This window comes from Cydia amplana, chromosome 3 (genome assembly GCF_948474715.1).
Source record: "Cydia amplana chromosome 3, ilCydAmpl1.1, whole genome shotgun sequence".
Lineage (NCBI taxonomy): Eukaryota > Metazoa > Arthropoda > Insecta > Lepidoptera > Tortricidae > Cydia > Cydia amplana.
The window spans coordinates 13,184,785-13,212,019 of record NC_086071.1 but is presented as its reverse complement, the minus strand read 5'-3'; the positions used below and the strand labels follow the sequence as shown (position 1 = coordinate 13,212,019).

General features: G+C 37.8%; 4 protein-coding genes and 1 long non-coding RNA gene across 6 annotated transcripts in view; 4 read left to right on the top strand and 1 right to left on the bottom strand.

Annotated features, from left to right (window-relative positions):
- The window catches only part of LOC134662858 (uncharacterized), a 310,694-nt gene that overhangs the window by 206,449 nt on the left and 77,010 nt on the right, over positions 1-27,235 (top strand). Inside the window, exon 2 of the long non-coding RNA XR_010098090.1 lies at positions 6,214-6,239. This is a non-coding gene — a long non-coding RNA (uncharacterized LOC134662858). The remainder of the gene's footprint in view (positions 1-6,213; positions 6,240-27,235) is intronic.
- LOC134662553 (uroporphyrinogen decarboxylase) lies at positions 938-4,569 on the top strand. The gene is made up of 7 exons (XM_063518817.1): positions 938-1,024; positions 1,102-1,389; positions 2,144-2,302; positions 2,793-2,936; positions 3,309-3,464; positions 3,729-3,896; positions 4,356-4,569. Exons 1-7 carry the CDS (start codon positions 1,007-1,009, stop codon positions 4,497-4,499), a joined length of 1,077 nt encoding a protein of 358 aa, XP_063374887.1. The 5' UTR covers positions 938-1,006; the 3' UTR covers positions 4,500-4,569.
- LOC134662789 (COP9 signalosome complex subunit 3) lies at positions 4,736-11,103 on the bottom strand. Its single transcript, XM_063519091.1, has 9 exons — positions 10,982-11,103; positions 10,631-10,785; positions 9,980-10,076; positions 9,490-9,707; positions 8,423-8,620; positions 7,797-7,949; positions 6,604-6,735; positions 5,566-5,748; positions 4,736-4,835 (listed from the first exon to the last, which is right to left on the bottom strand). The coding sequence occupies exons 1-9, from the start codon at positions 11,034-11,036 to the stop codon at positions 4,761-4,763; spliced, it is 1,266 nt and encodes a 421-aa protein (XP_063375161.1). The 5' UTR covers positions 11,037-11,103; the 3' UTR covers positions 4,736-4,760.
- LOC134662952 (RWD domain-containing protein 2B) lies at positions 11,824-12,705 on the top strand. The gene has a single exon (XM_063519256.1). It carries the CDS (start codon positions 11,824-11,826, stop codon positions 12,703-12,705), a length of 882 nt encoding a protein of 293 aa, XP_063375326.1.
- On the top strand, positions 16,425-20,663 carry LOC134662951 (FGFR1 oncogene partner 2 homolog). Of its 2 annotated transcripts, none has more exons than XM_063519255.1 (5): positions 16,425-16,489; positions 16,669-16,803; positions 18,807-19,058; positions 19,946-20,074; positions 20,510-20,663. In XM_063519255.1, exons 2-5 carry the CDS (start codon positions 16,669-16,671, stop codon positions 20,624-20,626), a joined length of 633 nt encoding a protein of 210 aa, XP_063375325.1. In that variant the 5' UTR covers positions 16,425-16,489; the 3' UTR covers positions 20,627-20,663. The 2 variants fall into 2 exon arrangements, with proteins under 2 accessions (XP_063375325.1, XP_063375324.1); XM_063519254.1 differs by having other exon boundaries at positions 16,427-16,595.

Here is a 27,235-nt window from a genome sequence, read left to right as displayed (position 1 = left end):
ACTTTATAGGAAAGTGGGATAAGGGTTTTATATAAAAAAACATATTGTGAAAGGTCGCCCTGTGTCGCGGCATTTCGACAAAAACTATCGCGGACCCCTCTCATTTGTATTTTTTATGCTCGATAGCCGCGCGAGCAGGTAGACGCGCATCTCGCAATCTTTGTATAATAAATACTCTATCGACTGCCGTATTTTATTTAAAGTATTATTTTCTTTTCATTATATTTGTAAATTACGTTTGTACAGGAAGATATTTTGACCGACAAAGTTTGACGCTGCCATGCCATGGTACAGCATTACAGATCTTTGTACCAATACAACATTAAACTTATTAGTAGGTACTATCGATAAGACCGTGGGTCCTAAGGATTACCTACACTAACCAGGACCTAGGTATACAGCCCCCTTGGTTTATGATTATTTCATTATTGAATCTTATGTTATGACTTCGAAAAGCGAAAGAGATTAATAGTAGGTACCTACCTAGATCGTTAACTTAAGGATGAAAGGCATCCATTTCTAACCCAACGAGGTATTTTGGTGTGTGCTACAAGTGAGCCAGTGAGCGCGCTAAATAAAGTGAAATCGGCGAGTCAAATTGGCGTTTGCGTCCACACCACCTGATTTGATTAGACAATTTAGTCAGATTGGCCAAAAATTGTTCCCGTCTGGACGGACCTTCACCACCACTGCCACCACCACCGTGGTGCGAAGGGTTGAACTTCCATAGAAAATTTGAACTTCGCGCCTTTGTCTATAATGACGTTTAAAAACAAGGCTAAACCGCCTTGAAAATATTTTATTTTTGAACGTTTTAATTCAATACTCAAACCGCATCCTTCCACTGTCACTGTCAGTGTCAGGTGTCAGTCGAGTGACAGAAGAATATGAATGACATTTCAAATCGGATCGGCCTAAAGAAAACTTAACTTCAATAAGTTTTGCCGTCTAATTGATTTCACTGATAATATATCTTTATTTTCTAGATTTATTTTAAACCGTTACTATGGAGTACACTAATAAGGTAATGTACGCTTATTTTTTCTTCCTTTTATACAAATAATATCGATTGTTATTATGTTATTGCTTTCGTGGTTACAGGGTTTCCCTAAACTTAAGAACGACAGATTATTAAGAGCTGCATTAGGACAAGAAGTAGATAAAGTTCCTGTGTGGGTTATGCGGCAGGCCGGCAGGTATTTGCCGGAGTTTCAGAAAGTCCGCGCGCAGCACGATTTCTTCACTGTCTGTCGGACTCCAGAGCTCGCTTGCGAAGTGACTCTACAACCACTGAGAAGATACGAACATATAGATGCATCCATCATCTTCAGTGACATACTTGTTATACCACAAGCTTTGGGTATGACTGTGGAAATGCACCCAGGATTGGTTAGTATTTTTTAACCACTTAAACCCCTTAACCCTTAAATGCATGATTTTTTCTGTTTGCCCGAAATTAATATATGTGTTACGTAATTGTTTGCTGATATGGGAAAAATGGTAAAAAAAATATAACATCGATTTTCACTGCGAAATCAGTGTTAGAAGTTGCATAGGCTAAATCATATTTATGTAAATATATAATTTTCAGTAAGAGATATATGATAAATACTACTATCATCAGAAAGGTACACTATTTGTGATACACCTATGATAGAGTTTTTAAATATAAAATAATTACTAAACCCAAAAAAACATACAATATCACATACTAAAAATCATCAAATTATGAATTTTTTCAAATTTTCTGACATATCGTCTTAAAACGAATGTAATTTTTATAAATTAAAATATTGCGTAAATTTATATAAAAAATCGGATACCGGATTAGTTTTTCTTATGATATCACTCATTGACATTTATTTTGGATAGCTGCATATTGAGCCACGGACCATCAAATATACGATGCATATATACTTCATTATGCATTTAAGGGTTAAGTCCCAGGAATCTAAATTTGTGGACTACAAAACGAACTTGAAGTTTTAATTTACAGGCTTAACCTAATGATTTTCTTTGCTGACCCTCGAAAGGGATGCAAACTTTTACATTGATAATTAATATTACTATGATTATTCGTTAGATTGGATATTTCCTATTTATTTGAAATGAAATATGTTGGTCTATTTGGATAAATTTTCAGGGCCCAGTTTTTCCTAAGCCCCTTGGTGGACCTTCAGAAATTGATCAATTGCAAGAAGAGGGTGCAGTGTCCAGATTATTGTATGTGGGCAAGGCAATCACTCTTACAAGACACAAAATAGAAGGAAACGTACCTCTAATTGGGTTTACAGGTGCACCGGTCAGTAAGAAACGTCAATTTTTTCTTCTTCAAATAATTTTTTACTTTTAAGCCCCGTCTCCATATCGCGCGGCAAGCTATCGAACATTGGCTCGCGCGGCTGGCGGCTGCCGCGCAAGCCAATGTTCAATGGTTTGCCGCGCGATACAGAGACGGGGCTTTAGAGAGTTTCTCACATTTTTTAAATTAGAAATAGGTAAGCATTAATTTTAGTTGAATAATCACTACATGTGTTTTGATCTGTTTAGAGAATCCTCAACAGGAGCACCATCTCTAATGAGCGCACTAGTGTCTAGAGTGTCATAGGAGTTTTACAGTAAAAATTAATTTCTCTTGTAATAAATTAAAATGTCTACTCGCAAACTATGCTCATTGTGCTAGTCTAGTGTTTAGGAGACGCATTGTGGAGGAAGGCAGGGGTTACATTTTGTTGCCAACAGTCCTGGACTTTAAAAGTTTTATCATTAAATTAGTCTGTTTTTAATTCCAGTTTACATTAATGGGATACATGATTGAAGGAGGAGGCAGTAAGACCATGTCTAAAACCAAGGAGTGGTTAGAGAACTACCCTAAAGATGTTCATAAACTCCTCAGTCTGCTGACAAGAGTCATTATTGATTATTTAATCATGCAGGTAAACATTGTTTTATGTAACACTAGCGACCTATTATACATAAAGCATCCTCTTGAATCACTCTATCGATTAAAAAAACGCATCAAAATCCGTTGCATAGTTATAAAGATCTAAGCATACATATGGACAGGCAGACAGTGGGAAGCGACTTTGTTTTATACTATGTAGTGATGGATATAGCTTCCATTTATTCAATTTGTAATTAATTTTATTCTAACTGACCAATAATTTACCATTAATAAACAATAATTTCACCCACAGTTGTATTGTTATCTAACTAAACAATTTACTCAGGTCATCCACTTGTCAAGGTACAAGAAGAAGACTAATAATTGAGGAGTCCAATTAAAAACCACATTTGTTAACTTGCAGGTTGATAGTGGAGCCCAGTTGCTACAGGTGTTCGAGTCCAGTGCGGACCATCTTACACGGGAACAATTTATTGAATTCTCTGCGCCATACTTGAAAGACATTAGGAGTGGAGTGCTTCAAAAAATCAAGGAGAGGAAGTTGGAAAATGTTCCAATGGTAAACTTTGACTTTTAACACCTTCACTACCAACGTTTTCCTAGCGCTACGCTCGTAGCCGATCCCAACGTTTCTCCGCTTTGTAGAGGAAAGCCACTACGAACAGAGAAGCCGCCGAGCGGATTCCCGGCACTCAATGCGTTAAGTACCTTAAAGCTTAGATTATTATAATTTTTTAGTAATTTATTCAGTAAATATTTTCATATTTTGTGAATTACCTATATGGGTTGTAAAATAGTTCAAAATAACTATTTGTATTTACAGACGGTATTTGCAAAGGGAGGAGGACATTCTTTAGATGTGCAAGCTAAACTAGGGTATGAGACTATCGGATTAGACTGGACTGTAGACCCTATAGAAGCCAGGAAGATTGTTGGAGACAACATCACGTTGCAAGGCAACCTTGACCCACAAGATTTATATAAGACTCCGGTATGTGCTCATTATTTTGTTTAAAAGCTTAATGTACAGTCAGCAGCAGAAGTAGCTAAGCGGGCGAGCCGGGCGAGGTGTTCAAAATGATCTTGACGCAACTTTATTGTTAAGAGAATAAGAGCGTGTCAAGGTTATTGTGAACACCTCGCCCGCTTAGCAACTTCAGCTGCTGATTGTAGATGGCAAGCTTGTTTTTATATCGTATGTTCAACTATACAGAAATAAGCAATTTTACGCCCCATTTACACGGATCAAAAACTGGCATGAGATTTTCGTTACCGCGCCGTGTAAACGGTGCTTACTTATTAAGTTGTATGGGAGGTATGACAAAAATATTGTTATAGGTGTGGTCAAAGGGTTAACATCTCAACAAACATCAAATATAGTAATGTCAGTGATACTTCATTGATTACATCAAATCTACTACCTGACAGTGACACCAGTTTTACTTTGCAGGAGGAAATCAGACAAATGACAATAGATATGGTGCGAAAATTCGGCAAGCACAGATACATTGCCAATTTAGGCCACGGGATAACCCCGCAGACTCCACTGGAAAGTATGACGGCATTTACTGAGGCTGTCCATGAAGCACTTTAAAATAATACACTACATATTGTTGGATTGTTTTAAGATGTCCGGATCTTAAAAGCTCTTTCTACCATTCGGACATCTTAAAAAGATGTAACTAATGTAACTATACATATTGTGGTATTTGTGGTCTCATAAAGAATGGTTCAGCACAATTAATTAAGCTAGTTGGTTATTGTTATATTATTTGGTAATAAATGGTATATTGTTTCTGAAATGTATGTTTTTATTAAAGAAACACTTAATTATGTACAGTCCAAAATACTATAATTACATAGAATAAGTTGTTTTTGTGTTTGTTCCGGGCATTTCTTCATCATGGCTTCCAACTGACTTTTTCACATACTGAAATGAAAAAAAAAAAAAATTACATATAAATAACTATAATACCTAGTTTTTGAGCAAAAATGTTTCCGGATGTTTTCCTCTGTAGGTCGCATTTTTCAACCTATTCTCATAACATTTTGTGAGCAGGTTCGGTAGTTAGATGGAATTTTTGTCATTTCATTTTTTGGAAAATGTTAAAGATGGAGGAAACTCCGACTTAAACTTTCACGATTTCTACACATTCTTATATTGTACAGCGGGATTTAATCGTCCAAGACCACCACCACGAGACCACAGGGACAATGCCGTCCTTCAAACGTCGGAGGTAAATTTTAAAACTTAAATACGCGATTAAGTCCCGCTGTACAATTTAACAATGGTGGAAATTGGCATAAATAAAGGACTTAACACATTCATTGCCACCCAGCCAAACAAGACATCCGCGCAAGACCACAAAAATGTCGTCATATAAAGCTGTAGTACTACGATATCTCGACTATAGGGTCATACGATGATCAACGGAACGGATACGGTCAACGAAATCATAAAATACCCGATAGTCGGGTTTTCGGTACTGAATGTGTTAAGTGCCAGTAGGGTCTAACATGGCCCTGATCATTGTGAGTTCGCTGTGATAATGACTCAACGAAGTCTCCAGCTCACAGAATCACTAGTTACCTGAGCAGCTCACAGAGTTACCTGAGCAGCTCACAGAGTTACCTGACCAGCCCACAGAGTCACTAGTTACCTGAGGATTGACTTGAATCTGCTCATCCATCTCCTGTATATACTGGTGCAGCTTGGTGCAGGCGGCCATCTGCTGCTCCAGCACGCACAGCGTCTCCGGCGAGGCGTACTTCTCCGGGCTGTCCAGGAACACCACCATACCGTCCTTCTGGTTTATCATGGCGTATATTTCGCCTTCTTCGATCTGCAAATGTTTATTAAACTTTAGGTCGGATATATTCGCACCGTACGTCCGACGCCGAAGACGGATTATTCCGTCACCGACCACAAAACAACATAGGCCTACGTGCATAGGGGGCTATTCATAAATTACGTCATTTCAAATGGCCATCGGATGATGGTAGCAAGACGTAGGAGGAAACGGGGTCATTCGAAGCATGATTTTTGGATGATTTTAGGGGGGGGGGGTCAAAATCGTCAAAAATAGATGACGTAATTTATGGACAGCCCCTAGGTATGCATGAAAATGAAAAAAAAAAAACTTTGGTACGTACCCGCACTAGGCACGCCTGTATAGCGGGAACCAATAGCAGTAGTAGCAGTTGTAACAAAAAGTGTTATAACCGGTTGACAATTTTACTTAAATGTTAGTTGCATATATGTAGTTCGACTTCGGTGCCGCGGCGTTCGAGTAACAGCTTTCGTATAGGTTTGATGAAAAAAATTTTTTTTTTAGTTTCAGTTTTAAGTATGGGGAACCCTCAAAATTTATTGTTTTTTTTTTCTATTTTTGTGTGAAAATCTTAATGCGGTTCACAGAATACATCTACTTACCAAGTTTCAACAGCATAGTTCTTATAGTTTCGGAAAAAAGTGGCTGTGACATACGGACAGACAGGCAGACAGACATGACGAATCCATAAGGGTTCCGTTTTTTGCCATTTGGCTACGGAACCCTAAAAAGCAGGCAAACCAACTAGTTGTTCAAATCAGGGTCAGAGTTTACTAATGCAGTTTTGATTCTTTAAAAAAGGCACTTTTCCTCACAGGCCCATACATTTTTTCCACACTGTATAAGTATAAAGGAGACGCTATTTACCATATTAAGAATGTATGTCTCGGCCTGCGCCGGGCCGGCGAGCTGCACGCGGGCCGCCACGTCGCTTAGGGAAAGCGTCAGGAAAGTTTTTGTTAGCCTTTGAATGTTCTTCTTGTACATTGAGTTTAAAACCTGAAATAAAACGAATTAATAATTAAAACGTTTGTTTTTAAGCCCTTGGGTAACTTTAGTTTTTATTCATCCGTGTTTAATTGATTCCATTGTGTTAAGAATATTACAAATTCGTCAAATTACCTACCCATATAAATATAATACCTATTCCACACGGGCATAGCTAATAGTCCGCATGAACACAGAATAAATAATAGTACTAGGTACAGAACAGTGTTGGACGAACGTTAATTGCATTGACCATAATGGTCAATGGTTAATGATTAACCAGTATAAATTGAACCTTAAACCGTAACGGACGATTACAGTTTACGGTTCAATTTATAATGGTGGTTGGCTAAAAATTTTCAATTGCATTAACGTTTCGGCCAACACTGGTACAGAAGATTCACTCTCTAACAAAACGCGTCTATTACGACAGATATGACAAGCGCCAGCAGCCCCTATTTCACCATGGCGACAGGTGCGACAATTCGACAAATGTTACTGTTGCTGACGTTACAGGCATCCATGGGCTACGGTTACTGCTTACCATCGGGCGGGCCGTATTCCTGTTTGCCACCATCATTGTATTATTTAAAAAAAACTTTATTATATCGTCAAAAAACAGGTATTTCTCTTTCAAAGTTTATGATGATGATGATGACAATTGTCACACGATTTAATAGAACTTTCGGTAATTCTTGACACGAAATGAGTTCTGTGTCGGAATTTCGTGACAATTGTCGTGTTTCTTGTGACAATTGTCATTAGCCTCGCAAAATAAGTACTTATTTACTGGCGATATAATGGAGTTTTTTTTATTAATATGTTGGTGGCAAACAAGAACACCGCCCGTCCGATGGTAAGCGGTTACCGTAGTCTATGGAGGCCTGTACGTCAGTAACAGTGATGTCGACAATTGTCGCACCTGTCACCGTGGTGAAATAGGGGCCAGGCGTCCCCGTTCCGTAGCGGTGCGCGGCAACTACTATGGCTAGATACCAAAACTGTACTTATGTAGGTACCTGTAGCGACGCGACGAAATCGCGGAGTGAGCCACGCCTGACATAAACACTTACTTGATTAACTATTCCCATGTTCTTGTCCCTGACGAAGGTCTCGCGGTGTTTAATGGCCGCGTGCTGCGACGTTGCCAGCTCGTGGTAGGCTACCGACAGGGGCTTCAGAAACCTTCCTACCACTTGCGATGTGTATTTCGGCATGGGTAGAATCTGCAATGGTGGAATAAGTCAAGTAGGTAAAAATTAAAACTTAAACGTTTATAAAGGTATGCACGGAACATACCTTTTCTCTGCAGCTGATTGTACCATGTAGCTGATCTGATGATGGAGACCGGAGGAGGCAGGTTATTTAACCCTTTAACCGCCAGAGTCTGATACATAAGACATTACATATCCAGCTCATTTCGCCAGTCTGATAAATAAGACAAAGATCTGATTTGGTTTTTACAGCACATTTATAACTCCCGTAACTATGCCAACCTTACTCTGCGTGGACAACTACTGTCGGTGGCGACACGAGCACGCTCGATCAAAAATTGCTGGCGGTTAAAAGGTTAAACTGTATTAATTAGAAAGGGACGAGTAATCTATCTCGCGCGCTGTTGCGGCGCACTAGTGCTTAACCTATTAGGTACCGGCCTACCCATAAGTGTACTGTCAAAATTTGATTAGTAAGAACTCACCTTTCCATGTAAGATAAGTGAAACTAAAATATACTTCTTGTAGGCTTCAAGCATAATGTGGGAGACAACCATTGCAGGTACAGTCACTACCACTTCAAAAAAGTAGAGAGCTCGCTCATAGTTCTTCATTGCCAAGTAAATCATTCCTCCATAGTAATAGTATAGCAGGAAATGTTTCGAGTCATTGTTGCCGCCCAGCTGAAAAAGTTACGTACAAAAATTACAAGAATGCAATGGTTTAAAGGGATTTCTGTGTAGTTGTTTATTTTCGCAAAATATCTCATAAGCCGGGTCCACACAGAGTCCGCACAAATCGGCCAGTGTAGACGTGCCTCGCCCGAGGCAATGCCGCCGAGGCACGTCTACACTGGCGGATTTGTGTGCAAGGAAATTGCCTCGCGCGTATGCTCGTTCTGTGAGGACCCGGCTATAAACACAGAAATACATCAGTGTCATATTATACGGTAGCGGTACTAGCGCATATAGCCAGCCATAATGTACCGCTAGCTGCAAAAATGCATGGTCACTTTATGTTTGCCATTCATAATAATTGCAATTTTGCAGCAAGCAAATAGGAGAGCATAATCTTCTTTTCGTCCTATTACTCTCTGTTGGGGTGTAGAGCTCGAATCATATTCTTTCAATGATTTTGGCCTTGTAAATTTAAATATTTGGGTAAACATAAATTTTTGGAGTATTACTTCTAGTATTGTGTTATCGCTTTTTTTACTCGATTATGGAGCATACAGATATAAGCAGTTACTACTATGCATACATGTAAGGAATTAAAGGAATAGGGTATTTGACTACTAGTCAAATCAGTTCCTTTTTTCGAACTGTTTAAACGATTTTGATACTATGGAATTTATATGAAACACTGCATGGCATGTGACGTCACAACCAACTTAGCTATTCTTTATAGTTTTATACAGGTTTTAAAATAGAAATTGTGTTTAAAAACAACTGCTGTCTATGTTTCTCCATTAATCTTCTGGTGCTTTATTTCATGTATTGTGTAAAATAATTTATTTTAAAGTGTCAAATACCCATTATGCGTTGTACATTACCTCAGAACTAATTCCAGTAACATCCGTATCTAGGAACTCAATAGCCGGCTTCATGCACTTGGACAGCAGACATAGCTGGCATAAGTCGGCGTGTATGGAAGTCAGCTGCGAGTCAAACAGCTGTATTTTCCTTATGGCCTTCTTTAAGATTTCTATGCCTCTAATTGGCTGCTTGAGGTCAACAAGATGGTCTGTTAGTAAGTGGCACAGGTCAGCGTCTGAAAATTAAACCATAAGTTAATGGTACATGAAATAAATTGTAGGCTAAGAAGAATTTTAAAGTCTAAGAATGCCCCCGAGTTTGAATGATGGCGATAGTGATGGCTGTACTGTGTTCCTAATCTTGTCTTGTCCCTTTGCTTAAAATTGAATTTTACATTGCACAAAACTTGGGTCCTAAATGATCCTGAAAATCGTTGAACTTGTTTAACAGTTTATTACAAACAGACACATTAAACATATATCAAGGTGCTTCAGAAGAAATACTTACACAGATCAGGTGCAAATCGGACTTGCTCCCCGTTGCAGTTATTGATAAAGTCATGGATTTGTTGAAATATTACAGTTCTATCAACATCATTATTTCCCTGAAACAGTAAAATTAATGAATACAAAGCTCAAATATCTTCAAAATATTGATTTCTTGACTCTAATGTTCTAAATGATTTTTTTGAGACAGCAAAAAAGCTGCAAAGAGCTGCGGTTTGCCAACCTCTTATATTTGTAGGTGTATTAACTTGTAAGGCTACACTTGGAGATTTAGGACCCAGATAAAACAGGATAGGGCATAATTTTAACCTAACACGGATTTTGGTATGTATGTTTATCTGTTCCCTCGTAACTTATTGAATACTCATTGTTATTTGATAAATGAGGTGTCATTTGAATTGTCTTGAATGATACCCTAAGCTGCTGGTTATATGATATACCAAGAGTTCCCAAAGTGTGCGCCGCAACGCCCTGGTGCGCCCTAGACATTAAAGAGGCACTCCTCTTCACCATATTACCTATCTATTTCAAATAGCCTAGCATAATATAGGGGCCGAGATTACATTTTCAACTTGCAAGGGTGCAAACTGAAAAAGACTGGAAACCTCTGTGCTGTACAATGTACATATGGCGTCACAGTTTTAATTTTTACCTGCGGTAATGAAAACTTGGCAACAAGGACAGCCAAAACACCGAGCGAATGTTGCTGAATATCTAGCGTCTCCAAAACAGTAGTAAGATGGGCACTGTTCCTCTGAAGAACTTCGTCTGACTTTCCAATTATGTCGCACAGCTCCCGAAAGTTCCCTGAATAAATAAGATAATGTCATAATTTAGGTTTAAACAAAAATATTAAGACTGTCGTGTAGGCAGTGAAGTTTCTAAGGTCCATAGTGATTGTGAAAAGATGGCACGTTTGGACCATAATTATGGGCAAGAACTTATTGCAAAAGTAACTATAAGCCACTAACTAATAAATAATAAAAAGGTTAATTCAACTAACCAGATCCAGACATGGCCCTTACATTGTTCACAAATTGTTCCAGTGGCGATGCCATTATCGGTTATTCGTATGACTCTATTGCTCTTAGAACGTTATAAAAATCACATATACAACTGATCTATACTATATAATAAAACTATTTTGTTTATTGAATTGAAATCAAATGCGAAACAATTTCGCATTTAGAATTTAGATTGATTTAGATATTCAGATATTTGACATGTCCGGACCGGAGCGGAGGGAGGAGGTACAAATACAAACGTCAATCAAACGATCCGTTCCCAAATAGGAAAAATTACATGAACTTAAATAACTGAATTAATTGATGTCAATCCACTATTATGGTATGTGACGTAGATTTTTTTTACTTTAAGTAGCATTTACAAAATCTTATTTCATCAGATATATACTGATTAAATTACCGAGAAATAATATTCTTATGAATTTGTGTAAATGAGGTGTTAACGTTATCATTTTGGAGCGATCTTGTTGTTTCAGTTTTTTCGGCACACATTTAAAAACGTTGATCGAAGTTGAGCCTTTATTTGAGACATTAATTGTGCATTGGAACTTGTCAAAAGCTGTCAACGTCAAATGATACATGACATGTACATGTGTAAAATGTGTACACTGCACTTTATTTTTATTTTGCTCTCTATGTTTTACAATAATAAATGTACGTCACAGTCACGGTTAATTACTTTTAAAAATAATTACTATCATACCAAATGTTCTTTTGCCACGTAATCCTAAACATAAGCAAATACCTCCCGTACCTCCGACGGTATATCTAGTAAAAAGAAACAGTGAAGTCAAAGTAAGTAGTTTATTGAGCTATAGCTATGGCAGCTTCTGAAGATTCATTTAAAGAAAAGCTGACAAACTCTCTAACACAGCAATTGAGTGAATATGAACTACTGAAATCCATGTATCCAAACAACGATGATATAATATTAACTGATACTAATATACTTGTTGACATAGCTAATTTTGTGGAGAATGAATCAGAAACAGAATACACTCCAGGTCATTTGGATTTTACTTTAAACCTGAATGTAGATGGTTCAAAATTAGAAGTCAGTGTTAATTTACCCAGCTTCTATCCAAGTGAAGAACCAGACCTGTATGTAAGATGTAATCAATTGAATCGCTACCAGGAGACAAGCCTGAATGCAGAAATGTCCAACTTTCTTAAAGAAAATTTCGTTGGAGAAGTATGCATTTATTCTGCAGTGTCATGGTTACAAGACAACTTACCAAAATTTACCGAACAACTCACTAACAAAGCTAGTGCATATATCATTCCAGAATCAAAATGTACAGACGATGATAAATTTGTCAGGTTGTGGATTTATTCCCACCATATATACAACAAAAGGAAAAGAGATGAAATAGAATCAAAAGCAAAAGATTTAAACCTGACAGGGTTTTGCCTGCCCGGGAAGCCTGGTATTATTTGTGTTGAAGGTGCAGGCAGTGACTGTAAAGAATGGTGGTCAATTATTAAAAGTATGTCTTGGAAAAAAATTGTTATAAAAATGACTGAAACTTTTGAAATTAGTGAAAAAGAAAAGGAACAAAAATTTCAGAAGTTTCAGGAAATCCATTTTCCAAGTTCGTCAGTTCGCTCTAAGCATGCAGATATGAGTGGACTTTCTAAGTATATGGATGAGCATGGACTGACAGAAATATTTAAAAATATGTTTGGGATAAGTGAATTTTGACAAAAATGACATCCTACATAATAGAACCAAATTATACCTAAACAAGTCATATCAGACATCAGGTTCTAGGGGCAAAATCTTATGACAGTTAGGGAGTTCCTATTTCGATAAATTAAACTATTGATAATTTTTCTAACACTAGAGATTGCTCCCAGCTTCATTTGTGACTGTGTATTATTTGTAAGTATTATTTCGGGGAGGACGACAAAGTTTACACATAGCATATAATTATTAGAGAAGCATCAATAATTGAGTTTATCAATATAGTTCCTACCTGTCATTATGTTAAGACCCCTGAAATCCAATCTCTGTGATCACAATTTCTATAATGTGCAATTCTAGAATATGTATGTTAAGAGTTAAGTAAGTACTAGTCTTAAAGTAGTCATAGTATTCCATATTAGTTCTATTATTCTAACAATTGTAAGAAATAAAGAAATGCAACTTCAAATAACATGTTTAAAAATCCGTTGGTTTATTGGTCACAGTTTCAAGCAAATTGAGAAGACCAAGAGCTATAAAATATGCCTAAATTACCATTCTTTATTTTTGAAGTGAAAACTTCTTTAGCGGCGCTGTGCACTTTTTGTGATGGGGAAAAAATGTTAAACTCGTAACAGGTGTCACGTCACGTCACAAACTAGTTTACTTCAAAGTCATTGAGTTTTTCTTTATTGATTTAAATGCCATCTAGTGAGTTTCGATCTAACTGGTATTAATATAACTCGAGTATTAACAGTGATGTGCTTAAGGGTTTAAAGTAATGCGACAAAATAACGCTAGATGGCGTTAACCTCAATTATACATAGTGCTGCAGACATTTTGCAATAGTGATTGAGTTTTCACTTCTGCTGGCACTCCCTGATTGCAACCCGTTGTTTTTATTTATTTATATGAAATATTTTTTTCAATCTACCTATATATGGTCTTCATTAAAAGTTACTGTACTGAATGTAGTTATTATAATGAATTAATGATACTCAAACCACTATATACGGATGCGTGTATTATTTGATGAGTTCCCTTATAATTCCTTCAATCTTCGAAAAATCTGAGAAATACTTTTAAATAACCGGCTACTAAAGGCCCCAGTACACAATGGGCCATCGCCGGCCACTCCAAGGGACGCAGCCATGCGGTAGAATGAGATAGCAATATCACTTGCTCCCTCTAACGCATAAATGCGCCCCTTGGAGTGGCCGGCGATGGCCCATTGTGTACTGGGCACATACTGGGGCATTTAGAGTTGGACTTGTGCCCTAATCGTAGTCACGGTGAGGTGCGGTAATGTGTTACGCCTTTTATACTAAATAACACCCAACTTGTCAGTAGAAAAAAGGCGCGATATTAAAATTTTCCATAGGAAGTCCATAAACGCCCTGCGTCTTGGTGCGATAATATAGTTAAATATCTCTTTCTCGCTGTAACTTATAGTAGTCCTTAACGCACGAACGGCAACCACCTTATGCCCCCTCCACACACTATCGTCCTACTTTTATTCATATAGTTTGTCAAAGGACTGTCTCATTTCAAACATAGACAGAGAGAATCATACTATGTTTGTCTTACACTAGTATTAGCACCCAAAAGAAAAGGATGCCGTATAGTTATTTTTGTTGTTATTTACTGACAAATTGGTTTGACCAACTATACCTATTCTAGTAGTTATCATTTCTGTAATTTAGTTGAAGCTCCATGTAAGGGAATAGTATCATTATCAGAGTATTTATTTGATGGGCTAGTAAACTCCAAGAGTAAACTGAAGGCCGTGTTTTTTAGCATTAGAAAGAACTTGAAAGAAGGTAAGCGATTTTGACATGTCTTTTAAATGAAAAACACTTTTTTTAAATCAATAACTATTACTTATGAAAGCAGAAGACTATAAAAGATCGTATTAGATTCATAATTGTTACATATTTACCGTAACTTATTTTTAAAATGTGTTTTTCAATTAAAATACACATCAAAATTGTTTACCTTATTTCTAATGCTAAAAAAACGAAGTATAGGGCAGTGCTTTTAAAATCTTGGATTTCGCTATCTATCCAACGTATCTAAAGCCCCCCATTCACACTCCTACTTTGTAGTCCGCCTTATCGTCCACCTCATTAAGTAGGATTGTGTATGGGGGTCGCGGACTACGTGGCGTCCTACAACACCCAAGTAGGATGCCTCTTGGGTCCTACAAATCCTGCAAGCCCCGCCCACTGCTGCAGTCCGCAGTGCAGGATTGTTTGTGGGTTGACGTCCTGCGTAGCGGACTGTCGCGTTTGACGTATGACAACAGAGCGCGCAATTTTTTCGAAATTTATAAAGAAAATCGCTGTTTGTGGGACCAAAAATCACCCAATCACTTCAACAAACAGCTCTCTGTCGAATTCTTAGCAGTTTCTTCTCCCACACTCTTTTTTATTTTTATCCAATAACAAGAAAATACATAGCAGAAGAGCTATTTTCTATTCTTTTTAATTGCACGTAACATTTTCAAAAGTAGGTAGACCGACACTAGTGAGGAACGAAAATGATGGGCCTACCGCGAACCACGTTCGACGTGTTGCCTCCCTTTCACACTTACGTACGAATTCACAAGTGCGACAGAGAGGCAACACGTCGAACGTGGTTCGCGGTAGGCCCTCTGAGGGCCTGAGGGTACCGTGTGTGAGCTATTTCTTGCTCCGTAGTCCTGCAAGGCGAACTAAAGTCTATTTTTTTATTCGGTAGACTAAAATGACATTTCATAGTATGAAATGACACATGATGTTCATACTATGAAATGTCATTTTAGTCTACCAAATAAAAAAATATATAGCTGGTCAACCAAATCTCGTCAGTAAAAAAAGGCGCGAAATTCAAATTTTCTATGGGACGATATCCCTTCGCGCCTACATTTTTCAAAATTGCCGCCTTTTTCTACTGTCAAAATCTGGTTGACCAAGTATAATGATCGTACTCTGCAGTCCTGCGAGCCGGACTGCAATGTAGGAGTGTGAATGGGGGGCTTAACACACTATCGATACGTACGCCGCACCGCACCAAGGTCGCGGCGCGGTGCGGTACTCTGTTATACGCGGATTAAAGGCAAATTAGACTCTCGCACGAGCCACGAGACGAGCCGCGAGCCGCGCCACGAGACGCGAGTGTAAGCGGTGGGCTCGCGGCTCGTCTCATGGCTCGCAAGATCGTCGAGCTAATATAATTTGAACTAACGGCACGGCATAAGGTTTATAACCGAATGACAAGCCGAACGCGAGTGTAAGCGGTGGACTCGCGGTGGCGCGGCTCGCGGTTCGTCTCGTGGCTCGCGCGAGAGTCTAAATAGACTATTACGGCTTAAAGTCCTTAAAGATAAAATCAGAGTATCTTTCTCTTTTACTCCAATGAAGGCGTAATTAAAGTGAAAGAAAATAATGCCTGCAATTTGCAAACCTCGATTTTCGCGGTTATTTGGGTTATAGCCCTGAGATTAAAATTTTGATTTTCGTTTTTCGCGATAGATAGGTCCTATTCATAGGTTATGGTTTCAGAACAGTCGCCCGTCAAGGTCGTGTCGAATAACCTTGCCAAATTAAATATTTTCAATAACTTTCTTCAAGCCATCTACTTTCTCTTTTTCACCAAGGAGACTTCGTTACAACGTTGCATCAACGTTGCATGTACCATGCATGTACCTTTCATTTGCTTCCCTTCCAATGGTATTCTCTGAATTTGGAAGTGTAGTGTTCACTCGCCCCATGAAAGGCATGAAAGCTAATGGCCGCCAAATTCTATCCACGAAACAGCTGATGTGCGTTGTTGTTTCTCAATTTTAAATTGGTATTTTCACGGGATTCACTGCGGCAAAGCACTTAGATGATACGTTATTCGTGTAATTGTTTTGTGTGGAATTCAGGGTTCGTTAAGTTTTGTTAATAATCTGTTTTAGTCGTGTACTGCGAGCGTATTTTATGTTGCTGGTTTTTTCAGATGTCACTGACCATACAACAAATAATTTTGGATGCAAAAAGACTCGCTGGCCGTCTTAAAGAACGCGAAACCGAATCGGATGCTTTGCTAACTGAAACTCAATCTGCATATCGTCAAATCCATACCATGAAACAGGTAATTTATGCTTAAGAGATGGAGTGTGGGGTGATGCTAACATTACTGCCTAGTAACTATTGTTCCATAAGGTCTTCATTCCACGTAGTTAAAATTGATGAATTAGACTGGTATTTTGTGTTATACTACTACGGATTCCTATCACATATTGATATCCCATTGCAAGGCTGTAAAACATGGTAAAACAAACAATTATGCTGGTTTAACATGTAACCTTATTATAGCTGATGATGTTGTTGTTAGTTGTTATGATGGTGTTTTAATTTCTGGGCAGCTAGAGGTTACCTATATTATAATTTTCTGTTTATTAAATTTTGCCTAAACACAAGGCCTTTCTTATCAAAATATTTATTAAACTAATAATAGGATAGGATTATTTGTATTCTACATCAAAGTTCTCACTTTCATATAAAAGTCATCATCGCTTACAAAAGCCCTAAAAACTGCCCTCATAAGCATGATGGTGGTATCTCAAAAAGATGAGATGTGTTTGATAATTTAATTATTCTTATTCATACAACTCGGCAAACCTTTGTAACTTTTTTTCCTTTTGTAACAATCACAAATGTTAAAATGGCAGATAAGGACAAACAATTAGCAACAGCTTGTTAGACTATACAGACTACTTACTTAGTGCCAGTTGCACCATCTGCACTTGACAGACTGACCAATGTCACCCAGCGCGCCGTGGCGGTTTAGTATGAAATTTTCCATGCAATCAATTTTTGCAGCTTAACAGGGCAGAGCTGCACAGACGGGACACATGGCTTGGTCCGTAAAATACTCTACAAATAGGTTAAATAAAATGTCTTGTTGTGGAGCGCTGGTAGCCTTGCAATATAGTGTGCGTATGCAGCTTTCAAACCAGAGATTGAGGGTTCAATCGCAGCTTGTACAGTCACAGCATTGTTTTTATTGAACCATTTAGGGTTCAAGCTAATTTGGGTACATTACTAACCATATCACAGAATAAATAATAGTACTAAGTACAGAAGACTCACTCTCTAACAAAACGCGTCTGTTACGATCAGCACAGATATGGCCGCTAGGTGGCGACAGCGCCACGCGCGGCTATGGCTTTCCCCAAAATTGGGGCCGAACGGATGTACTTTTAGCTACCTGTAGCAGGGATGTTGCGAACATCCGCATCCGCATCCGCAACCGCGGAACTTCCGCATCCGCATCCGCAACCGCGGAACTTCCGCATTATTTTCAACATCCGCATAAAATCGATGCGGAGCTTATGCGGATGCGGATGTCGAACAAGTCGGTACAGAAACGTCTTAGCGGCGGCGTAAGTGCTAGGTAATTTCGTCATTACATATAACGAAATCGTCTAGATCCAGTAAAGTCGGCCAAGTTACTGTTTATTAAATATAACGCACCTATATTCTTGCTCAAATACTAAACGGTTCGTTTTTTTTTAATACAAAAATACTAAAAATGTAATAATTGACGTTTTCTCAGTACCTAATCTTGACATCCGCATCCGCGGATGTGAGCCTTTAAATATCCGCATCCGCGGATGTCAAAAAATCTGCATCCGCAACATCCCTGACCTGTGGCAAAGCGACGAAATCGCGGAGTGAGACACGCCTGACCATATGAAAGGTCCAATGTAAAGTATACCCTAAATGACAACAATTAAAGTCCGTGACTGTACATAAAGTTTACTGAAAGCTTTTAATAGGTAAAGGAAAACATCCTAATAAATGCTAGTTTCTCCCTCTGAGTTTTAAGGCCTGATGGCAATAACTTTTATGAAAACCAGTGAATGTTGTCTTGGTATTAGGTTGTCAAAAGTGGATCTGGGATTCCTTAGGAGAAGGACATGTTCTAAGCAGCTAGGTATATGACCTTGCTGAATCTTTGTCATTTATTTTCCTTAAAGTGCAAGTAAGTAAGTAAGTTATGTACAGGTAAATCATTCCCACAGACTGGGCAAAATTAATTCTTATGTCATTTATGGCATGCAACTAATACTCTCAAATTTTTGTTTGTAGTACAAAGAAGAGGTTGATACACTGAACGAGGCTTCACGTGAACGCCCCCGTGGAGCACTTATAGCCAGCATAGAAAGGGAATCTCGATTAATGAGGGATGTTCAACGGGAGAATGGGGAGCTCCGGGCTGCACTAGAAGATCACAGACGGGCTTTGGAGCTCATCATGTCTAAATACAGACAGCACACCGAAAAGAGAGTGTGGGAGTCCAGAATAGATTTTACAGCAGCTGTCAATGAAAAACAACAAGAGGTGAGTGCTAAAAATGTTGTTCATGAGGTTATTTTGCTAACCAAATTTAATAAGAGGCAGTTATATTATATTATTTAGAAATAAGATTAGGCTTTCAATTTAAAAATATGGATCAATCCGATGGCAAACAGTTTATTTATACCTATACTTGTATCTATATAAGCAGTATTTGTTGTTACTAATTATTAATGCCGTACACGGCGGAAAGAAGTTTATAACTGGCCAAAAAAATTAAGTAATTGGAACCTTATGTAATTTTTTTTTTCAATTATTAAAGTTCTAAACAATTAAATGAATCGCAGAGTTTCATGTTTCTTAACTGCTAAGCCAAAAACGGCTTGCTTACAGCTAGAGTTCGGACTAAATTCACTACATAGGTACTTATGTTATAAAATTGTACACATGTTACATTAAAGTTACATTTATTAAAATATAATCATAATTACTTGATGATAACAGGTATTTTATTACATCATTATTTGATTCAGGATTGGTTAGGTATAAATCTTGTAAATGTTTCACTTCTGAAACTTCACTTCCCTTCGGTGTTTAATAATTTTGGAAGCAAATAATAGTTGGTTCTCATACCGTAGACATTTTTTGTTGGTGGTAATATAAATCGATGTGAGTTAGGTAAACCTCTTAACCTACTGTTGCGATTCTTTTAAATCGGATATATTATCCTTGCAATTTTCTTTAAGCATGCATCGCTAACTTGACTAGGTTTTGTACGGGAAGCACGTTACAAAATTGGAAAAGGTGGGAATAGCCATCACTGTTTTGTTTTTATTAAGTTCAAATTTATTCAATTTTTTATCTCGAGTTCTTCCCGCCGTGTACCGCCAATGAGAGAACTATGGACCTTACACATTTACTTATTTTCACAGCTCATTCGTAAACAAGCAGAGAGAATCAATGAAATGACCAGTATCATGTACAAAGCAGTGAATATGGAGGAGAATGGTGAGATAAGGAGGGAGGAAGAGGTGTACCACAGGCTCATCACTGAAAACAAGGTAAATTCGTTCACAACAGATCTTTCTCAGTTGGGTCTGTTTTGCTATACCACAGAATAAGTAACAGTATTACCGTACAGAAAGGACACTTCCTACAAAATTGAAGTTTGACAGCGATTCAGGGTCGAAATTCAAGACAATATCTTATCTGTGGTCGTGCATATTGTCAATGTCATTGTGCAAAGGAAAGTCAAGTCGTGTCAACACTAATAATTGCTCGGAGCAATGCTGAGGCGAACGCAGCCGAGTTTGCCCGAAGTCAGGAGTGTCTCCCCACTGGCTATACAGGGTGCTCGGGAGTCGGGAGGAAACTAAAGGCTTTTAATGGTGTATTTTCCTGTGTAATCCTGAACTGAGGAGTAGTTATCGAGTTTACTGTGTGGCTAGGTCGATTCGTGTAACATTGTTCCATAATAGTTATCGATTGAATTGCAGGGGTTGCGAGAGATGCTGGACCTGTCGCGGCGGTACGGGTCGGACCGCGCGGTGGCGCCGCCCACCGAGGACAAGGACGTGCAGACGGACGGGCCGCCGCCGCCGCCGCACGCGTGACGCGCTGTCACCGCCGCCCCCGCCCCCGCCCCCGCCACCGCCCGCGTCGCCCGGCTCTGAGCCAACACCGAGGTAGCGCTCCAGGGGCCTATTTCTCGAACGATATTAGTCTAATATTATTAGTGTGTTGTCATGGCAACCCATACGATTTGACAGTTCGTGGACTAATAATATTAGTCTAATACCGTTCGAGAAGTGGGCCCCAGCATACCACCTCTATCCTACTTTACTGCAGACAATCGAGTTACCGACGACGTATGCAGTTGAAGTATATCTTGTGTCTGTCGCTCCGACGGTGGCGCTAGGTGGCGCCGCTGTGCCAGACGATTTGTAGCGACTAAAATGTTGAACTATAATACGAGGGTTCTTTTCTAATTACAATCGAGTGAACTTTATATAATCGTTAACTATCTAGCGAAGTCACTTATTGTATTTTCAGACCTTACTAGAAGGTTACATATAATAGAAAGTCGTATCTCATTGATCTAAGGCATATCTCGCCAGAGCAAAATATGACAGTCTCGAAAACGCAAAATCTATCTTGAAGAAGCTCTGCCAAGCGAAATGCTAGCCACCAGTCAAATGTTCATAATAATGTCGTGGTTTTTAAATAGCGGAATCTCTGACAGTGTCGGACGGAGCCATAATAAAATTAAAATTTATAAACAAATATGTCTCCTAGCAATCAATTGTATATGTCAGTCTCGGTTGTCTGTGATTTTACATACACATACACAGATTTTTGAAAATAGGTCTTTTGACAGTTACACCGTTTCACATTTTGCAAAAGATAAGGAGTGACATAAATACAGCGAACTACATTATAGCTAACAAAGTGATTACTTACATATGTTCTCCTTTGGTTGTATTGATGTTGAATATGACTAGAAGTAAATTTGTATTGTAAAATTTCAAGTTATCGCTCATGTTATATCTATCAATTGAGAAACAAAGTTTCTTATAATTGTAAATTATAGTATTATCAATTTATCAATCTTTGAAATCACACGTATGGCAAGTATTATGATTTATTATACTGGGCCTGGTACAGGAGCAAAAATTAGACAGGTGGCAGTCTGGTAGTATTAATCTTTGCCAGACTCTCTAAAAAGACAAATACACAAAGTATTTGTCTTTTTAGAGAATAATAAAACGTCAAGACTTATTTTGTTCAAAGCAAAACTTTTTTGGATACTTAGTCTGCAATTATCTAAATTCGCGTGCAATTAGTTGCAACGTGAGTGGAGGTCATTAGAATTTTCATCTCTACATCTGTAGGTATACTTTAGGCTTCGGTCACACTGGCGAGGATCCGTTGAGTGAGCGAGAAAGCACTATACACATTATATAGCAATATCCCGTTTGCACAGCGGCGCGGCGCGCGGATCCGCGTCAGTGTAACCGAACCGATCTTGTCTGAAATTTCCATCCACCTCTAAATAAAATAAAGTTTTTGCTCGTGCAACAGAATCCCCCTGTATATTTACTGTTGAGTTAAATCTTGTTTTAGTAGTATTAATTGAATTATGTGGTTATTCGGTTCTGTTCATATTTGTCTAGTGTTTGCGTTTCTTTCCACTTTTTTAAACTTTGTACCCAATACAATTAATTTTTAATGTAACGGGTTTTTGTGCAGTTACTGCTCATGAGAAAATTCAAAATGTTAATTAATTACGTATACTTACAATACTCGATACAAATTGTGTTAGTTAAACCTTAATAATTATTAGGAAATTAGTTTAATTTAGATTACTTATTTGGATATAGCGTTAATGAAAAAAATACATAATATAGAAGGTCCTCTTTATACGTAGGTCAGTACTTTCTGGGACCCACTATCCGTAACAGATAAATACGTATGCTATGCGTATGCTGATGTCAAAAATATGGCATTAAATTATAGCATCATCAAGCAATTTATTTTCATAAAATAGTCAAAAGTTTACCCCTAATTGTCAGGTCATTAATGTCATTATGAGTCGCTGATGCGACAGCGGAACCTAACCTCTAAAGTGTCATTCTACGGAACTTGCTAACTATGTACCTAAACAAACTGCCATATTAAAATTGTCTCTGAATGTCAATTTACTAGTTGCAGTAAAAGACAGGTTAAAATACAATTAAAAAGACATATTACTAGTGACTTTTGTTTACATATTTAGCAAGTTCCATTGAATGACACTACCTGGAAGTGTTGAACAACTTTTTTACTTACCTAAAATAGCGATTTGAATGTAACTAAATGGTGAAAATTTATCATTCAGACTGTAACTGATGTTGTCACAGTTCCATTATCAAAATTCATGAATCCTCTTGGAAATAATTATCCCAGAATAATCATGAATAATATTCATAATATTTAGGATGTCATGGTGATGTTTGAGCAAAGTGATTATTGCTAAATAATTAATTACCTAAAATATGCAATATTTTTTCATGCGGCTTAGCAAGGTCAGCTTTTGATGTTAGAAGCATATTGATTTATTATAGAAGGACAAAAGTAGGGACTCTTCATAGGTCGTAGTAAGGTTTCTGATCCATGTGTCTATCCGCATTTATAGTTTTTTTGGACGGTTACTTCTTCCTGTCATTCAGACATTTAAAAAAAAACCTTTTGTAGCTTTCATCATTATTCCCAGTGGCATAGACAAATAAAAACACATGGTAATGAACGCCGTCCTTATTTTTAACATCATGTTGGCATTAGTATCTATATATACTACCTTTCAGATACTTACTTTTTGGAATGGCATTTGCTACGATTCTTATAATAGGTACATACTTACCTTAACTTTAGTGCGTTAGTTAAGGAGTTGGCCAAGCCAAAATATAATATTATTTAGACCCAAAAAGTACGGTCGAATAAACAAATCGACGTGGGTAAATAATATTCTCTACATTAGACGTAATTAATATGAAGATGCATTAAATAACTGTTGATTTAATTAATAATATTATCTAAACTTCAAGCCTTTTCGAAAAGTTTAATATATATTAGGAACTAAATTCAAGTATCCCAGTTCAACAACTTACTCAGTGTATTATTTCTAGGGACTGTTCCATACATTAGGTTAACTGACTAATCATATATAATTCACTATTTTAGCATTTGAAACTTGTATATTATTTAAGAAAATTATTTGATTGATGCAGAGAAATAGCACAAACTTACGTAATAATCAGGGGTCGGACAAAAAATGCGGATGACGTCAAACCACTTATAGGATGATTTCAAATAGTATTTTTGATTTTCATAAACAATTATCACTTATCATTTATCAACCTCTTTATTAAACGATATCGCCACTTGAAATGAGTAAGTACGTTTTTGACTGACACATTGTCAATCAGATGAACAATAAATTGACTTCGTTATTGTTTAGCTATTGTATCTTCACGATTATATTTAGCTAAAATTTATATTTACTAATGTATAAGAAAACGCTCTAAAATGTCATCTTTACTCGAATATTGTGGCAAGTTTCGTGAAATTTATTTTATTCACTACATCACCCTACCACCTGTATTATTAATTCCATGGATTTATTTACGATTTTGTTACTTCATTAATACTACTTTGTTACTACATGTCACACGGAAGTTTAAATACAAACTCAAACATCATCCTGTGTGCAAGATTACGTAATTTTTACGTCATCCGCACTTTTTGTCCGACCCCTGGTAATAATTGTACCTACAATAGAAAGAGTCGTGTTCAAAATAATTCCATAAGATCTGATAGCGTACCAATAAAGGCCAGAGCACACCGGCTGCGTGTGCGCAGAAGTGCACGTGCGTGTGCGCTAATAATATGTTTGAGCTGCGCACGGACATGTCACGCAAGCGGTGTGCCATCTCTCATAAGGATCTGTGTATTACAATGCGCACGTGCACGTCTATGCACACGCACCCGGTGTGCACAGGCCTTAACGGCGGCACTCCCATCTCTTTACATTTAATTTTAAAAATGTAGGTATCGTGGGTATTCTCATAATAGGAATGAGTTATAGGTCAAAATCAGAGAGATGAGTATCAGAGAGTTACGACCGGCAAACATTCATTGATTGTGTAAAGCCCCGTCTCCATATCGCGCGGCAAGCTATCGAACATTGGCTCGGCTGCCGCGCGATCCAATGTTCGATAGTTTGCCGCGCGATATGGAGACGGGGCTTAAGAAGTGTAAAGACAGACAGCTTATATGTATAGCTGGCGTTGTACGGCTCATAGAGACATACTCTGGTTGTCAGAAGTTGAAGATTTAAAATTCTGTTACCACAAAACTTATGCGGTCGTACAGCGCCATCTAGTTTAACTATCAAACTCGGATATACGATTTTTTCGTTGTCTTTCGTGATCTTCTACAATCAATAGGTAAAACTTTGCTGTCGGTTTGCCATCGTTGTATAAAAAAATAGCTACCCCTCAACTGGCGAATTCACTGGAATGTACTCGTAGTTTGTAGACAGCGGCAGTATTAATTATGAGCACAAATATGTACAGTCAGCATCGAAAAGATAGTGACGGACAAAGTGGCCAAATGTATCGTAACACCATTACCATAAAAATAAAGAAATGTGCCAATGTTTTAGGCACTTTGGCCGCCACTATCTATTTAATACTAACTGTAGGTACCAATAATATATGTACCTACCCCTACTCTTGAATCTATAAAAAATCGTTGTCCACATCACCTGATTGAAATTGTCAACTCAAGAATGTATATTATTATTTATATTTATTTACTCATTTAATATTACAGTAGCATTTAAAATTTTACTTGTTTAGACATAATTTAAAACATTTGATGGCCGCCTGGGCGTATAAAGGCTTGGAGCCACTAACTGCCCAAACAAAACTAGGCGCAACGTAAGACGCAATATTTGACAGTAATGAATTGAGCCTTATATATATGAAGCTAAGGCTATCAGTTAAACCATAGGTCTTATCTTCATATTTATAAGGGTACATTTATAACTGTCTAATATATTGCTTTCTTACGTTGCGCCAATAAGGCCCAGTCCGCTGCCCAAAGCCATGGGCCCTTTTGGCCCTAGCTAAATATGCCCCTATTATAATAGAGGTATGTATATTTAAATCATTAGTTACTCATATTAAACATACTTGTAATTCGCAAGTATAAGGGTGGAATCACATCAATCAGCATCGAGCCGCATTTTATATATGAGAAATCGCTCGTTAGTATGAAGATGCGTAATATAAATGCTGGATTTCTGATAGTTGTGATTCCACCTTAAAATGTACGACATTACCTCATTTGCTTACGCATGGGAAGTTAAATTTACACATAAACTAGATTAAATTTTAGATTGTTAATTGTACTGTAACCTTAAATGCATGTTCGGTTGTCTTGAGGACATTTTGTTAGACGTAATTATTTGAATTTGACGAGTTAAGAATATAATTGTACTCTATAAAGACTTTTATCCTGTTGAAATTCACATGCCCTTTAATGAATCAGAAATTTTATTCATCCCATTACTTATAAGAGATAAGATTTATTAGATGTGACGTTCAGTCGGTGCCCTAACTTAAGTATCCACATTGCTATAGGTACAGTCACGCTCCGTGATTGTTACGCCATTTAGGGTTCTAGCTAAATTGGACATTCCATAACCTAAGTATAGAACAACTAATTTAGCTAGGACCCTAAATGGCGTAACAATCCCGTGTGGTGACTGTACAATACAGCTAGTATGGTGACGTGGGTAACTTAAATTGGGGCACTGATTAATAACTGACATCAGAATCGAAGATACTGTGTGTGGTGGACTGGTGGTGCAGCCAAGATATTTTTCAACTCGCTTATGGAAGAGTGGAATTCAGGCTCACACGACACACTTTTTAACCTTTTCGACGCCAATGACGGTTATATCCGCACCGTAGGTCCAACACCAAAGACGGATTAATCCGTCACAGACAACAGAGCAACATAGACCTACGTACATATGCATTAAAGTTCAATTTCAGTTTTGACACTTCGGTGACGTGGCGCCACGTCACGTGTGTTTGACACGGCGTCGAAAAGGTTGAGTAATGGGGTCAATATTTTATGAATACCTATAGACATGGGGTCCTTTATAAGTGGTAACAAATGAGATTGGTAACTTGTACCTATGTATAGATATTTTTACTGAAAGCAATGATAGAAAAAAAATGTAGGTACTAGTTTTTTCTGCTGTAGGACAACACATATAGAGCAAAAATGATAATAAATGTATCTGATAATATTAAAAAAATTAAAATTGCTATAATGACTTTTATTGAGCCATCCTCCGAGTTAGATCTCGTTAGGTTCACACACTGAGAAGGCGAGTTGGCCATCTCGTTAAGAGGAAAGAATAGCTACCGACAAGTGACAATAGGTACTTTTTTGATGAAATTTCCATTTCGGGAGAAAACGGGTTCCACTAACTAAATCTTAACAAATCCTTTGATTTTGACCGCTTCAGCATTCTAGGTTGTGCTTTAAAACAAAAAAAATATTGCAAATTTTGAAAACCTATATACCTAGAGTCGGACCAACAAAAGTCTGCAGCGGATTTGATAGCCCACGCAGTGCAAGTGTTATTTATACGTCATAATTTCATA

Bases quoted from the DNA above. Each gene is read 5' to 3' on its own strand.
- LOC134662951 (XM_063519255.1), top strand. From the start codon at position 16,669: ATGTCACTGACCATACAACAAATAATTTTGGATGCAAAAAGACTCGCT. The intron at 16,804-18,806 runs GTAATTTATGCT...TTTTGTTTGTAG, and splicing joins AAATCCATACCATGAAACAG to TACAAAGAAGAGGTTGATAC. The intron at 19,059-19,945 runs GTGAGTGCTAAA...TTATTTTCACAG, and splicing joins TCAATGAAAAACAACAAGAG to CTCATTCGTAAACAAGCAGA.
- LOC134662789 (XM_063519091.1), bottom strand. From the start codon at position 11,036: ATGGCATCGCCACTGGAACAATTTGTGAACAATGTAAGGGCCATGTCT. The intron at 10,786-10,981 runs GTTAGTTGAATT...TTATTTATTCAG, and splicing joins AAGGGCCATGTCTGGATCTG to GGAACTTTCGGGAGCTGTGC. The intron at 5,749-6,603 runs GTAAATAGCGTC...AAACATTTGCAG, and splicing joins AGACATACATTCTTAATATG to ATCGAAGAAGGCGAAATATA.
- LOC134662553 (XM_063518817.1), top strand. The intron at 1,390-2,143 runs GTTAGTATTTTT...ATAAATTTTCAG, and splicing joins TGGAAATGCACCCAGGATTG to GGCCCAGTTTTTCCTAAGCC. The intron at 2,937-3,308 runs GTAAACATTGTT...GTTAACTTGCAG, and splicing joins TTGATTATTTAATCATGCAG to GTTGATAGTGGAGCCCAGTT.
- LOC134662952 (XM_063519256.1), top strand. From the start codon at position 11,824: ATGGCAGCTTCTGAAGATTCATTTAAAGAAAAGCTGACAAACTCTCTA.